This window comes from Ranitomeya imitator, chromosome 4 (assembly GCF_032444005.1).
Source record: "Ranitomeya imitator isolate aRanImi1 chromosome 4, aRanImi1.pri, whole genome shotgun sequence".
In the NCBI taxonomy this organism is placed as follows: Eukaryota; Metazoa; Chordata; class Amphibia; order Anura; family Dendrobatidae; genus Ranitomeya; species Ranitomeya imitator.
This window is the reverse complement of record NC_091285.1, coordinates 142,681,689-142,697,492: the sequence shown is the minus strand read 5'-3', so window position 1 is coordinate 142,697,492 and position 15,804 is coordinate 142,681,689. Positions and strand designations below refer to the sequence as shown.

Below are 15,804 nucleotides of genomic sequence, written 5' to 3'. Positions count from 1 at the left end.
TTTAAACGCATTAATAATAGTAAGAAGAATTCTAGTAATAATATGTTATAAGACTCGGTACACACACCATGTTAAAATGAATGCTCTGCTTTGGCACAGCACTATAAGCAGCATGTCTAGCAAATTTACTGGCATTTACCTGAATCCCTCCCGAGTGCCTTCAGCAAAAGACCTCATTCAGACGTCCGTGTGGCACATACGTTTTGAATCCGTATTTCTCACGGATAGAACACGGACCTATTATACTCTACGATGCTATTCATTGGAGCCATTTTTTTCTGGTATCACATGTGAAACGTGATAATACAAGTCTATTGGTCCATGAAAAACACACACAGCACATAGATAGCATCTGTATGCCATCACACACAAAAAGGGCTAGGCAAAATGCAAGGTGAAAGGCAAATCCAAGGTCAAGCAACAAAGATCAGAATATAAGACTAGGAGCACAAAGAACACATACCTCTTGAGCAAAGCTACAATGGGCAGAAATCTAAGGCAGAAACATGGCACAATAGCCAGGTAATTACTGAGAACAGGAGACACGTGGATGAAGCTTTGGCACACTCAAGATAATGAGCTGTTGGACGGCTGAGCTGTCCATCACCTTACTGACAGCTCAGCACACCCCTGTCCTAGATTGGACTGCAGAACTGTCATTCACTGCGTCAAGACACACGGATAGGCGGATTCATGACAACTAATGTATCTTTCTTCAGTCATATCCAGTTATGGTTGAAGATGTTGACATCCTTGAAATTGTTCCAAAAAATGAAGTGTTTCTACCAGAAAATGATTGCAAATATTCGTTTTGTTATACAGATGTTTATTTCCTTTATGTGTATTGGAGCAACACAAAAACAAAACAGAAAAAAAGGCAAATTGGACATGATTTCACACAAAACTCCAAAAATGGGCAAAATTGTTGGCACCTTTCCAAAATTGTGGGTAAACAACTTTGTTTCAAGCATGCTCGTTCAAACTCACTTGTGGCAAGTAACAAGTGTGGGCAATATGAAAATCACACCTGAAACCAGATAAAAACTGGAGAAGTTGATTTAATCTTTGTATTGTGTGTCTGTGTGTGCCACTCTAAGCATGGAGAACAGAAAGAGGAGAAGAGAACTGTCTGCTGACTTGAGAACCAAAATTGTTGAACATTCTCAAAGTTACAAGTCCATCTCCAGAGATTATGATGTCCTTTGTCCACGGTGCGCAACATAATCAAAAAGTTTACAACCCAAGGCACTGTAGCTAATCTCCCTGGTCATGTACGGCAGAGACAAATTGATGAAAGGTTGTAACGCAGGATAGTCCATATGGTGGATAAGCAGCCCCAATTAAGTTCCAAAGAAATTCAAGCTGTCCTGCATCAGTGCATCAGCATCATCGCAAACTATGCGCTGACATTTGAATGACATTAAACGCTGTTGCAGGAGACTTAGGAGGACCCCACTGCTGACTCACAGACCTAAAAAGCTAGACTGCAGTTTGCCAAATGTACGTGAGTAAGCCAAAATCCTTCTGGGAAAGCTTCTTGTGGAAAGATGAGACCAAGTTAGAGCTTTTTGGTAAAACACATTATTGTACTGTTTACCGAAAACGGAATGAGGCCTACAAAGAAAAGAACACTGTACCTACAGTCAAATATGGTAGAGGTTCAAAGATGTTTTGGGGTTGTTATGCGGCTTCTGGAACTGGGTGCTTGGACTGTGTGCAAGGCATAGTGAAACCTGAAGATTACCAAAGCATTTTAGTGCCCAGTGTCAGAAAGCTGGGTTTGCATCCTAAGTCATGGGTATTCCAGCTAGACAATGACCCCATAGATATTTCAAGAAGCACCCTGAAATAGATGGAAACAATGAACTGGAGAGTTATGAAATGGCGAGTAATGAGTCCGGATGTAAATCTCATTGAACAAATGTGGAGAGATCTTAAAATTGCTGTTGGGAGAAAGCACCCTTCAAATATGAGAGACCTGGAGCAGTTTGCAGAAGAAGAGTGGTCCAAAATTCCAGTTGAGAGCGACTGATTGTAGTTATTTATTCCAAAGTGTATTCCGCAATATATTAAGTTGAGGGTGTCAACAATTTTGTCCGGCCTCTTATGGGGGTTTGGTGTGAAATTAATTCCAATTTGCCTTTTCTCCTGTGTTTTTTGTGTTGTTCCAATACACAGAAGGGAAATAAACGTGTATAACAAAACATGTGTAATTGCAATAATTGTCTGGGAGAAACGCTTCATTTCTGGATCAATTTCAAGGGTATCAAAACTTTCAGCCATGTTTGTATATTAATTCTTTTATTTAATAGATAAGGTGCCTAACAAATAAAAGTTGACCAAACTCACCAATTCTGGCCAGATACAGTTAGGTCCATATATATTTGGACGGAGAGAACATTTTTCTAATTTTGGTTATAGACATTACCACAATGAATTTTAAACAAAACAATTCAGATGCAGTTGAAGATCAGACTTTCAGCTTTCATTTCAGGGTATCCACATTAAAATTGGAAGAAGGGTTTAGGAGTTTCAGCTCCTTAAAATGTGCCACCCTGTTTTTAAAGGGACCAAAAGTAATTGGACAATTTACTCCAAGGCTATTTCATGGACAGGTGTGGGCAATCCCTTCATTATGTCATTCTCAATTAAGCAGATAAAAGACCTGGAGTTGATTTGAGGTGTGGTGCTTGCATTTGGAAGGTTTTGCTGTGAAGTAAACATGCGGTCAAAGGAGCTCTTCATGCAGGTGAAACAAGCCATTTTTAACCCTGCTGTTCTGTTGGTCAAAAATGACCGACTTTGAACTTCAATATTCTTTAAAATATTCAAGATGCGGCTCTGAAACCCGTGGCCGACCGACCCATCCTCATTTAAGTCAATCAACCACAAGTTTCAGAACCGCATCTTGAACACCCCAAAAAATACCAAAGTTCAAAATAGGTCTCCCCAGACCGAACAGAACAGCAGGGTTAAGCTGCGATAACAGAAAAATCCCATCTGAGAAATTGCTACAATATTAGGAGTGGCAAAATCTACAGTTTGGTACATCCTGAGAACGAAAGAAAGCACTGGTGAACTCATCAATGCAAAAAGACCTGGGCGCCCACGGAAGACGACAGTGGTGAATGATCGCAGAATAATCTCCATGGTGAAGAGAAATCCCTTCACAACAGCCAACCAGGTGAACAACACTCTCCAGAAGGTAGGCGTATCAATATCCAAATCTACCATAAAGAGAAGACTGCATGAAAGTAAATACAGAGGGTTCACTGCACGGTGCAAGCCACTCATAAGCATCAAGAATAAAAAGGCTAGACTGGATTTTGCTAAAAAAAAATATAAAAAAGCCAGCACAGTTCTGGAAGAACATTCTTTGGACAGATGAAACCAAGATCAACCTCTACCAGAATGATGGAAAGAGAAAAGTATGGCGAAGGCGTGGTACAGCTCATGATCCAAAGCATACCACATCATCTGTAAAACACGGCGGAGGCAGTGTGATGGCTTGGGCATGCATGGCTGCCAGTGGCACTGGGTCACTAGTGTTTATTGATGATGTGACACAGGACAGAAGCAGCCGAATGAATTCTGAGGTATTCAGAGACATACTGTGTGCTCAGATCCAGCCAAATGCAGCCAAACTGATTGGTCCTCGTTTCGTACTACAGATGGACAGTGACCCAAAACATAAAGCCAAAGCAACCCAGGAGTTTATTAAAGCAAAGAAGTGGAATATTCTTGAATGGCCAAGTCAGTCACCTGATCTCAACCCAATTGAGCATGCATTTCTCTTGTTAAAGACTAAACTTCAGACAGAAAGGCCCACAGACAAACAGCAACTGAAAACCACCGCAGTGAAGGCCTCGCAGAGCATCAAAAAGGAGGAAACACAGCGTCTGGTGATGTCCATGAGTTCAAGACTTCAGGCAGTTATTGTCAACAAAGGGTTTTCAACCAAGTACTAAAAATGAACATTTTATTTAAAATTATTGAATCTGTCCAATTACTTTTGGTCCCTTTAAAAACAAGGTGGCACGTGTTAAGGAGCTGAAACTCCTAAACCCTTCATCCAATTTTAATGTGGATACTCTCAAATGAAAGCTGAAAGTCTGAACTTCAACGGCATCTGAATTGTTTTGTTTAAAATTCATTGTGGTAATGTCTATAACCAAAATTAAAAAAATGTTGTCTCTGTCCAAATATATATGGACCTAACTGTAGGTGGACTATCCACTGTGTATGGAGGACGTGCTGTCTTTCCCTGCAGGCAGAAGTCAAGGGAAAGAAGCATTTAGTAATGTTAGAATCCATGCAGTCCTTTGTTCTTTTTGGTGATAGGACCCCACCTGCCACCAGTGAGGACACCTGTACATTCAGCTGAGCTAGCCCCCAGGATGGGTGGTCTGGAGGAATAGTTGCTGGTGAAATGTAAAATGTATAGCCACCGGAGCCTCATAGTCATGTTAAACAGCGTATACTTGTGACATTGGATGGGCCGGGGCATGGGAGATGAAGTACATAAGTTGCATGTTCTTTGATACAAATAACGCCATTTCATGTCATCTACTCAGAGTGTTGGACGGTCAGGACAAGTCCATTTCTGGTCCGTAGAGGACGGAGCCATCGTCAGCTCACTGAGTATTGATACACAGGTATTTGTTCCTTCTTATTAAAATGCATCATAATTATCATATGCCTCAGGTGTAATGTCCCGATCCCCAGATATTTATACGATACTTTACAACAACTTTTCTTTTTTTCAGGCAACTTGCTTGGCATGCTGTCCATCGTCCCACTATGCAGTGATTGGTAGCAGCACTGGACATATCTTTTTTGTTGATGCTGTGAAAGTAAAAGCTCCTCGAATAATTGCTCGGAAAAGACTGTATCATGTCCCTGTGCTACACCTGCAGTGAGTTACTATGACCACAGTGGTCCTTCATGTTATTCCAATGTTTCAGGCCTAAGGCAGCCCCAGGCTTTGTCTCACTGATTTTCTAAACATCTGTCATGTAGACCACGCAAAGCTCAGATCTTCCCTTAGACACCTGGAGTAAACCGGTCCAGGCCGTTATTAATTACTATAGTGGGGGTGGGTGTAAACTTCTTCATTCAATTCTTTGGAACATGATACTTAGTTGTAATAGCTGATAATAATGGTACATTGTACTGCACTCATGACTTCTAACGAAGGAGTTTGGTTACCCATGCAGTGCTCCTCCTAGCCCTTACGGTTACCCTACCTGATCTGTGCCTATAGGTCCTGACAATACAGGTTAAGGCTCCCCATATACATTAGGCTAACATTGACCAAACCTACTGATATTAGCAGACTTGGCTACTGTGTGTGGGGGCCCTCGACTCGCCACCAACAGATGATGTCAAATTTTGAACTTCCAATAACTTAGTTCTTGGTGAGATAAGCCACCGCCAGGAGTCTGCCAGTGGCTGTCATAGAGCTCAGAAGATCTGAGACTGTTTATTTCTGTGCATGGAGGTGTCGGGAGAGACAGATGAACCATCATTCAGCCTGACAGATTATTAATCGTGTATTGGGGGCTTTAGGGTCTAGGTCCCTGCACACTTTGTAACTCGCCGTCCAATCTTTTTGAGTGGGCAGTTCCTTCTCATCAGCATTACACTGCCAATGTTCGATGGCTTGCCTGTTCTGAGCCGCCTGTCTCCACCACTTTCTGTAATCTGCACTAAACAGAAAGATGGAGTTCACACTTTGGAGTGATTTTGGGGGATAAACTACGTCGCTTTTAAAAATTATAATAACTTGATTCCAGCTCACTGGGCCTGGGACTCGGACACCGGCCTCGCCCTGGCCTCACATCAAGGATAACAGAAAAAAATGGAGTCCGGCTCCACAGGACTGGATTTTCCTTTTCTTTTTCTTTTTCAAAAGCAAATATGGTGCATACAAAAGAAAAATTTACATGGTTAACATGACCCAGTCAATGCGTTTCGACTGCACTAGGCAGTCTTACTGCATGTCGACCATGTAAATTTTTCTTTTGTATGCACCATATTTTAAACATAGTAACATAGTTAGTAAGGCCGAAAAAAGACATTTGCCCATCCAGTTCAGCCTATATTCCATCATAATAAATCCCCAGATCTACGTCCTTCTACAGAACCTTCTACAGAATCTTTTGAAAAATAAAAAGAAAAGGAAAATCCAGTCCTGTGGAGCCGGACTCCATTTTTTTCTGTTACGTAGCTTTTAAGTTGTGATTTGCAGATTGTATATTTAGTGATCATTTAAAGGGGTTATCCAGTTGAAAACAAGTTATCACCCACCAGATAGGTGACAATTTCTTGATCTTGGGGGTCCAAGCCATGCACCGATCATCAGAATGGGAAACTTTTATCCCGTAAGACTGGAGAGGCAATGTGCATTGCTGCCTGGGCTCCATGCATTCCCTAGGTTGCTGCCGAGCACTGCACTAGTGTTTTTCTGGCAGCCCCATAGCGAATGAATGAAGTGGTGGATGGCTATTTGACCTGCTATGGCACTTCATGATACCGGGGCTGAGGTGGTAAAAGTGCAGCGCCCCAGAGACCTGGTCGTTGCAGTATAGCGCTCTGCCGCTAAGGGGAGCAGCGGTACGTCCGATGGCACTAAGGAGTTCTCCTGACCAGGTATCACTAGAACACATTACACTTCACACTCCGGCCACTAGGGGGAGAAAAAGGCTTTATTTATTGGGCCACTCCTCACACTGGTAAAACTAGGGGCTGGGGAGGAAGTTAGTCAGAAGCTGACTGGGTTGGAACCAGGCAACATCCCGTGGCAGGGGGTGTTTCCGGCGAGAAGGCACAGGGGGGTCCCTGTCAAGCGTGGGAACCTGGCAGGTGCCTAGCGAACAGAACAGAACGTAACGGAACCGCGCCTGCACACCCTGCGGCGGTATCCTAAGAAAGAGACACGAAGGGAAGGATATTGTGGAAACGTGTAAACGAGATCAGCACAAAGGAGAGCCAGTAAGAGTCGTGCCGAGAGAGAGAGGCAACATCTTACTGAGGCACGTAGTCGGTGGCCGGATCACCGTAGGAGTAACTGACTTCAGGCCATACTTCAAATTCTGCTGGACAGTTAATTATAGGTTGGCTGTCTACCTTCTACACCTACGAAGACATAGGGGGCAACATTGGGAGAGGGGCGTCTCTAGGGTCCCGGAAGACCTCCAAGCATTCCCGTCAAACGGGTGGCGTCCTAGCCAAAATATACCTGGGGGACGCTAGAAACTAGCAACATCTGGAACCAAAGAACGAGAGAGAGAGAGAGAAAGCTGTAGAGAACGAACGAACGAGAACAGCAGTTGTGAGGACTATTCCGAATGCTCAGCAGGGTAGGACTACAACACACCGGCGCTATTGGTAGGCAACGATTTCCATCTGCGAGGGAAACTCTGGAAGTGCCCATCGGACCGGCCGGTCTCTGATAGCCCGGTTGAACGTGCTCTGGACTGAGTGTACTGAAGCCTTCAGTAAAAAGGTAAAGAGACTGCAACCTTGTGTCCTCGTTATTGCCTGCACCTCACACCATCACCATCCACCTTACTGGGAAGCCCTGGGGACATACTTCACCTGTGGGAAGGTATACCATCCAGCTGCCATTCCATCACCCCAGCGGACCCCACAGCAGCGTCGGTCACCCTGACCGAACACCACAGGTGGCGTCACGAACCCCTGACAGACTGTACTATCACCTTTATTGGACGCCCCTTAGCAGGGTCACGACCGGGTCCAGCCACCGTGACAACCGCATAACCGAGCAGAAAGGACCGGTACCGAGTGACTTGTGGCCCTGTGTCTGGGGCGCTCCAACTCCACTGACCAGCAACGATAGGATAGGTAATTTTTATTATTATTATTATTATTTATTATTCTAGCGCCATTTATTCCATGGCGCTTTACATAATAACTTGTTTTAACTGGACAACCTCTTTAGGAATTTTGTGTCCCCAATAAAAATATAATCGTTTTAACCATTTTGAATAAAAATAAGAGTTATTTGTATACTTTTTCATTTTACTAGATTTGATCAAAAAGGCAACTTTCTTATGACCGGCGCTGCAGATGGACACATATTCATTCTGGATGCGAGGCCCTCAAGTTCATTCCAGTTTCTAGGATACATAGGTAATGGCCTAAAATAGGATTTCCTGTAAAATGTGTGACATAATGCCTAGTATTGTATGCACACACATTGTAAAATGAATTATTCATACTAGAATCAAGTCTGGTGTATGCTTATTGTTAGAGCAGAAGACCGTGAAATAGCGGACAGATCAGTCATGCAGCGGACCTGGGCATTACCTCACTCCATGTTACTCATATTCCATTGGATTACCGAGTGTATAAAAAATGAAAATGGCTGAGCCAACTTCATATACTGAGGGTCCTGATTGTGGGTGATCGGAAGTAATAATTATTGACCGTCCTTTGATTTTCTATGGATGAAAACATCTCTCGTTTTTGTTTTCTTTCAGTGGTTGGTGGAGATATTCTGTCATTATCATTACTAAGCTCACTGGATTCACAGCAGATTAAAGCCCTGGCACTTGTCTGCCCCATGGCAGAGAAGGAAGAGGATGGAGGTGGCACTCAGCTGGAACTGTTTTCTCTGAATCTTAAAATCTTACAAAGTAAGAACTCATGGAAACTACCATAACTGTTATCTCTCAGGTCATTATTTGGACCTTCACACCATTGTATTCATGGTTCAGGATTGTGTAAAAGCAGTGGCTGAAGGGTAACATCTCCTCTTATGAAATGTGACATGCCAGTGTAAGGAGACTTATAGGCCATGAAATGCTCCTCTGGGAAATTAAATATACAAATTGTCTCACAGTCTTTTCAGTTAAGGTACCGTTACACTAAACGACTTACCAACGATCACGACCAGCGATACGACCTGGCCTTGATCGTTGGTAAGTCGTTGTGTGGTCGCTGGGGAGCTGTCACACAGACAGCTCTCTCCAGCGACCAACGATCAGGGGAACGACTTCGGCATCGTTGAAACTGTCTTCAACGATGCCGAAGTCCCCGGGTAACCAGGGTAAACATCGGGTTACTAAGCTCAGGGCCGCGCTTAGTAACCCGATATTTACCCTGGTTACCATTGTAAAAGTAAAAAAAAAAGAAACAGTACATACTCACATTCCGATGTCTGTCACGTCCCCCGCCGTCAGCTTCCCGCACTGACTGTGTCAGCGCCGGCCGTAAAGCAGAGCACAGCGGTGACGTCACCCGATATTTACCCTGGTTACAAGTGAACACATTGCTGGATCGGCGTCACACACGCCGATCCAGCGATGACAGCGGGTGATCAGCGACCAAAAAAAGGTCCTGATCATTCCCCAGCGACCAACGATCTCCCAGCAGGGGCCTGATCATTGGTCGCTGTCACACATAACGAGATCGTTAGCAGGATCGTTGCTACGTCACAAAAAGCATGACATTGCAACGATATCGTTAACGAAATCGTTATGTGTGAAGGTACCTTTAGAGTAACCATGTGCTCCCTTCGGGGTATATGGTTCCTCTAATAACTGTGTAACATACATCCAGTATAGCACAGTATTGACCTTAATACACTGTGATGCCATATTTGTTTGCTTATATATAAACGAAATAACTGACATGATGTATTACAAGTAGTGATGAGTGAATAGCATTGTTGCTTGGGTTTTCCCGACCACGCTCGGGTGATCTCTTAGTATTTTGGCGTGCTCGGAGATTTAGTTTTCGTCGCCTCAGCTGCATGATTTACGGCTGCCGGACAGCCTGAATACATGTGGGAATTCCCTAACAAACAGGCAGCCCCATATGTATTCAGCCTGTCTATCAGCTGCAAATCAAGCAGCTGAGGCGATGAAAACTAAATCTCTGAGCAATAACAAATACTCGGAGACCACCCGAGCTTGGGGAGACCCGAGCAATGATGCTATTCGCTCATCACTAATTACAAGTTAACCTTGAGTGACATCATTTCTTCTCATGCTTTCTTTGTGTGAACCTCCAAACCATCCAGACACCAATAATTCAGAAGGACTGTTGAACGGCTTGTCATTATCCTGACAGCTTCATTTTTTATTCTCTGTAGTAATCAGATATATCAGAGAAAAGTCCATGTAGAAACCCCTGGTGGCTCCACACCCGTATATTCCATGTACATGAGAAGAGGAGCGTCCTGTAGCAGTGTAGGAACAGGGATAAAGCTCTAATGTTGGATACTGTGGATGGTATTGTTATGGGGGCACTGTGTGGCTCTACTGATATGGGTTTGACACTTCTAGTGGGCTACTGTAAGGCTGGCATTGTCATGAATTTACTTTGGAGCTGGCATTAAACTAAGGCCCGGGTCACACTTGCGAGTGCAATTCGAGAAACTCGCGTGACTTTCTCGCATCAATACCTGGCACTACCGCCAGCATTTAGGACCGGAGCGTGTGGCTGCATGTATTTCTATGTAGCCACAAGTTCCGATCCCGAGTGCCGGCGGTAGTGCCAGGTATTGATGCGCGAGTTTCTCGCATTGAACTCACAAGTGTGACCCCAGCCTTATAGGGAGTATTATATGGCTGGTATCCCTTGGGGGACGGTGTGAGTGACATCCTTGTGGGTGGCATTGTCTTGGGGGCTATTGACGAATGATATTATGCTTCTTTTCATTAGGCCCTAATGAATACATTGATCAGCGGGGGATGTTTAAGGACTCCATGATCCAAAAGCAGCAGTACAAGGTGGAGCAGCCTTTATCTTCAGCTGTTCTGGGAAGCAATGGCAAGTCAGTCTATGGTCACTGCACTGGCTCTCCATTCATTCACAAGTTTGCGTGGCCTAAGGTACGTTTCATCTTGTACTAATTGCTATTGAAGACGAGCATTATATTACTTTAGAATTAAGCATAACCTGTATGTTTCTCATTAGGAAACCTCTGGTGAAATGGTTAAAGTTCTACCTGCAGAAAAAAAAGTTAGTGGAAGTCAGCTGGGGCCTGGCTGTCTCCACTCATCTCCTCATCAGAAGTGGCTGGCAGTAGCAGCAGGAGATGGCACATTGTATCTGAAGGATTCTCTGAATTTGGTAAGTCTGGGTTCAGTACAATCTGTGCACTCCTACTGTCTTACAGAAATAAAGATAATAGGAACACGCATTTCTGACTCTGAATTCCGGTAAATAATCCAACATCGTTATCAGTGAAGGCTATTAAACTAGGTTAAGAGAACACATTGATATCATGTTGGTTACATTATTTAGCCATAATACCGAATCGAACACATATAGATCCTGCAAACCTGGCGGTAGATATGACTGAAACGCCTGCTGACTCCTAAATAACTACTACATCAGAAAAAGTAATTTTGGCTCACCCTCATGATGAGGAAAAAAATGCATGTACGGTATATATTTTCATGGAAAAGTTAATCAATATTATTCCACAAGCAAAAAAAGAGCATTATTTAAAAAAAAAAAAAAAAAATGTTTTACCCCTGTAAAAATGCACTTGATGTTTCCCTCCTCTGTAAACTCTCTGTCCAATCTCTGTTGGTAGGTTAGAGCAAAGAAACAGATCAAATGAAGAGAGGGCAGGACATTGCATCTGCTACTTGTACACAGAGCAGTATTATTATTATTTATTTATATAGCACCATTGATTCCATGGTCCTGTACATGAGAAGAGGTTACATACAAATTACAGATATCACTTACGGTAAGCAAGCTTAACAATGACAGACTGATACAGAGGGGCGAGGACCCTGCCCTTGCGGGCTTACATTCTACAGGATGGTGGGATGGAGACAGTAGGTTGAGGGTTGCAGGAGCTCCGGTGTTGGTGAGGCGGTAGCTCCAGTAGTGGTGAGGAGGCAGCGGGGTCAGTGCAGGCTGTAGGCTTTCCTGAAGAGATGGGTTTTCAGGTTCGGTCTGAAGGATCCGAATGTGGTTGATAGTCAGATGTGTTGGGGCACAGAATTCCAGAGGATGGGGGATATTCGGGAGAAGTCTTGGAGGCGGTTGGGTGAGGAGCGGATGAGTGTGAAGGAGAGAAGGAGGTCTTGGGATGACCGGAGATTACGTGAGGGAAGATATCGGGAGATTAGTTCAGAGATATATGGAGTAGACAGGTTATGGATGGCTTTGTAGGTCTGTATTAGGATCCAAGAAGTATAGTTTCTCCTTGTGGAGAGTGTCTGCAAATTGAGATTCTGGTTTGGCTATTATCTTAAGTCATGTAACAAGGCTCAGTAAAGGGTCGACATTGACTGTTAGGATTGCTACTTCCAATAGGTGGCACTAGAGTTCTAGTTCTCTTCCTCTCTGAAGAGACAATTTGCATAGGTCTGTATTAGTAATTTGAACTGGATACGCTGAGGGAATGGGAGCCAGTGAAGAGATTTGCGGAGGAGTAGCAAGGAGAGAGATGAATTAGTCGGGCAGCAGAGTTAAGGATGGACTGGAGAGGTGCAATGGTGTTAGCAGGGAGGCCACAGAGGAGGATGTTGCAGTAGTCAAGGCGGGAGATGATGAGGGCATGTACAAGCATTTTAGTAGATTGATGGTTAAGGAAAGGACGGATTCTGGAGATATTTTTGAGCTGGAGGCGACAGGAGGCAGAAAGAGCTTACATGTGCGGTTTGAAGGACAGGGCAGAGTCAAGGATTAGATCACATATACCAGCCTCTGGGTCTAATACCATACAGAAGGACATTCATACACAAAGGGGAGTGTAACTGAGCAGGATTAAATAGGGGACAGTACCCTTAACCCCTTCTTGACCCAGCCTATTTTGCCCTTAATGACCTGGCCATTTTTTGCAATTCTGACCAGAGTCCTTTTATGAGGTAATAGCTCAGGAACGCTTCAATGGATCCTAGCGATTCTGAGACTGTTTTTTTGTGACATATTGTGCTTCATGTTAGTGGTAAATTTCGGTCGATAATTTTTGCGTTTATTTGTGAAAAAGACAAAAATTTGGCAAAATTTAGAAAATTTCGCAATTTTTAAAATTTTAATTTTTATTCTGTTAAACCAGGGAGTTTTGTGACACAAAACAGTTAATAAATGACATTTCCCACATATCTACTTTACATCAGCACAATTTTGGGGGAAAAAAAATTGTTAGGAAGTTATAAGGGTTCAAAGTTTATCAGCAATTTCTAATTTTTCCAGCAAAATTTACCAAACCATATTTTTAGTGACCACATCACATTTGAAGTCCCTTTGAGGGGCCTATATGACAGAAAACACTCAAAAGTGACATCATTCCAAAAACTGCACCCCTCAAGGTGCTCAAAACTACATTCAAGAAGATTATTAACCCTTCAGGTGCTTCACAGGAACTAAAGCAACGTGAAAGGAAAAAAATGGACTTTGCAATTTTTCCAACAAATATGTTTTTTAAACCTCAATTTTTTCTTTTTCACATGGGCAACAGGATAAAATGCATCCTAAAATTTGTTGGGCAATTTCTCCTGAGTACACCGATGCCTCATTTGTGGTCATAAACCACTATTTGGGAGCACGGCAGGGATCGAAAGGGAAGGAGCGCCATTTGACTTTTTGAATGGAAAATTAGCTCCAATCGTTAGCGCACACCATGCCGCGTTTGGCGAGTCCATGTGTGCCTAAACATTGAAGCTCCCCCACAAGTGACCCCATTTTGGAAACTAGACCCCCCAAAGAACTTATCTAGATGCATAGTGAGCACTTTGAACCCCAGGTGCTTCACAAATTGATCCGTAATAATGAAAAAGCACGTTTTTTACAAAAAATTTCTTTCAATTTATTAATTTTTACATGGGCAACAGGATAAAATGGATCCTAAAATTTGTTGGGCAATTTCTGCTGAGTACACCGATACCTCATATGTAGTCACAAACCACTGTTTGTGCACACGGGGCAGGGGGGCCATCGCCAGGGCAGGGGGTGATCAGAGGGGCAGGGGGTGATCAGGGGGCCATCAGCGGTTCAGGGAGCGATCGCTGGGGCAGGAGGTGATCGCCGGGTCAGGGGGGTGATCGCCGGGGCAGGTGGGCGATCACCGGGGCAGAGGGAGATCAGGGGGGTGATCACTGGGGCAAGGGGGGTGGTCACCGGGGGCAGGAGGGGGCTGTCAGGCATGGGGGGGCAGGAGCGGGCTGAGGAGATGCAGGAGATAGAGGCGGAGCCAGCAGCAGCGCGGGGGCAGGGCGTGATCACCGGGGAGGAAGCTGAGGTCGAGGGGGTGGAATCGGACGGCGGGGGAGCGGAGGTCAGCAGAGGGGAGCACCTGATAGTGGCGGCGGCAGCAGCAGCGGCGGCGGTGATAGCAGTCAGTCGGTGCAGGGCAGCATGGAGGCATGTCGCTTTTCAGCTTTCAGGGACTGGATGAAGCTGGAGAGTGACGCAGCCATACTTTACTCCCCTCATCCACATCTGATTGGAGAGCTAGCGTCACATGGATGCTAGCTCCAATCAGATCTGGGGGGTGACAAAAAGGGTCACCAGAGCGATCGTAGCCACGGGTGGGGGGGCAGAGTACAAGTCCCCCTGTTCCTGCGGGTCTGGTGAAATTTCAGTAAACCCTTTCACCCGACCCTCAAGAACGCGATCCCACCATGACGCATACACTGCGTCACAGGTTGGATTGGCACCGACTTTCATGACAAATACGCTGCGTCATAGGTCGGGAAGGGGTTAAATATTCAGGTTGCACAGCTCAATCTTCCTTCATTCACTGTGCTGCTGCCTCCTTAACCCCTTTAAGACCTTGCCCTTTTCCGTTTTTGTGTTCTCGTTTTTCACTCCCCTCCTTCCCAGAGCCATAACTTTTTTATTTTTCCGTCAATATGGCCATGTGAGGGCTTATTTTTTGCGGGACAAGTTGTACTTTTGAACAACATCATTGGTTTTAGTGTGTCATGTTCTAGAAAAGGGGAATAAAATTCCAAGTGCGGTAAAATTGCAAAAAAAGTGCAATCCCACTTGTTTTTTGTTTGGCTTTTTTGCTGGGTTCACTAAATGCTAAAACTGACCTTCGATTTAGATTCTCCAGGTCATTACGAGTTCATAGATACCAAACATGTCTAGGTTACGTTTTATCTAAGTGGTAAAAACAAATTCCAAACTTTGCTAAAAAAAAAAAAATGGCGCAATTTTCCAATAACTGTAGCGTCTACATATTTCGTGATCTGGGGTCAGGTGAGGGCTTATTTTTTGCGTGCCGAGATGACGTTTTTAATTATACCATTTTGGTGCAGATACGCTCTTTTGATCGCCCGTTATTGCATTTTAATTCAATGTCGCGGTGACCAAAAAATCGTAATTCTGGCATTTCTAATTTTTTTCTTGCTACGCTGTTTAGTGATCAGGTTAATGCTTTTTTTAATTGATAGATCGGGCGATTCTGAACTCTGCAATACCAAATATGCGTAGGTTTATTTTAATAGTTTTATTTTGAATGGGGCGAAAGGGCGAAATTTAAACTTTTATATTTTTTTTATTTTTTTTTTCATTTTTTTAAACTTTTTTTTTTTACTTTTGACATGCTTCAATAGCCTCCATGGGAGGCTAGAAGCTGCCATAGCCTGACCGGCTCTGCTACATAGCAGCGATCATCAGATTGCTCCTATGTAGCTGAATTACAGGCTTGCTATGAGCACCGACCACAGGGTGGCGCTCACAGCAAGCTGGCATCAGCAACCATAGAGGTCTCAAGGAGACCTCTGGTTGCTATGCCGACTCTTCGCTGACCCCCGATCATGTGACGGGGGTCGGTGATGCGCTCATTTCCGGCCCGATGGCCGG

General features: G+C 44.1%; 1 protein-coding gene across 1 annotated transcript in view; it reads left to right on the top strand.

Annotated features, from left to right (window-relative positions):
* Nucleotides 1-15,804, top strand: part of CFAP43 (cilia and flagella associated protein 43) — a 101,696-nt gene that overhangs the window by 25,161 nt on the left and 60,731 nt on the right. Inside the window, exons 10-15 of the mRNA XM_069763978.1 lie at nt 4,575-4,655; nt 4,767-4,915; nt 8,051-8,154; nt 8,505-8,660; nt 10,693-10,862; nt 10,948-11,103. Of these exons, the coding sequence (XP_069620079.1) occupies nt 4,575-4,655; nt 4,767-4,915; nt 8,051-8,154; nt 8,505-8,660; nt 10,693-10,862; nt 10,948-11,103 (816 nt within the window). The remainder of the gene's footprint in view (nt 1-4,574; nt 4,656-4,766; nt 4,916-8,050; nt 8,155-8,504; nt 8,661-10,692; nt 10,863-10,947; nt 11,104-15,804) is intronic.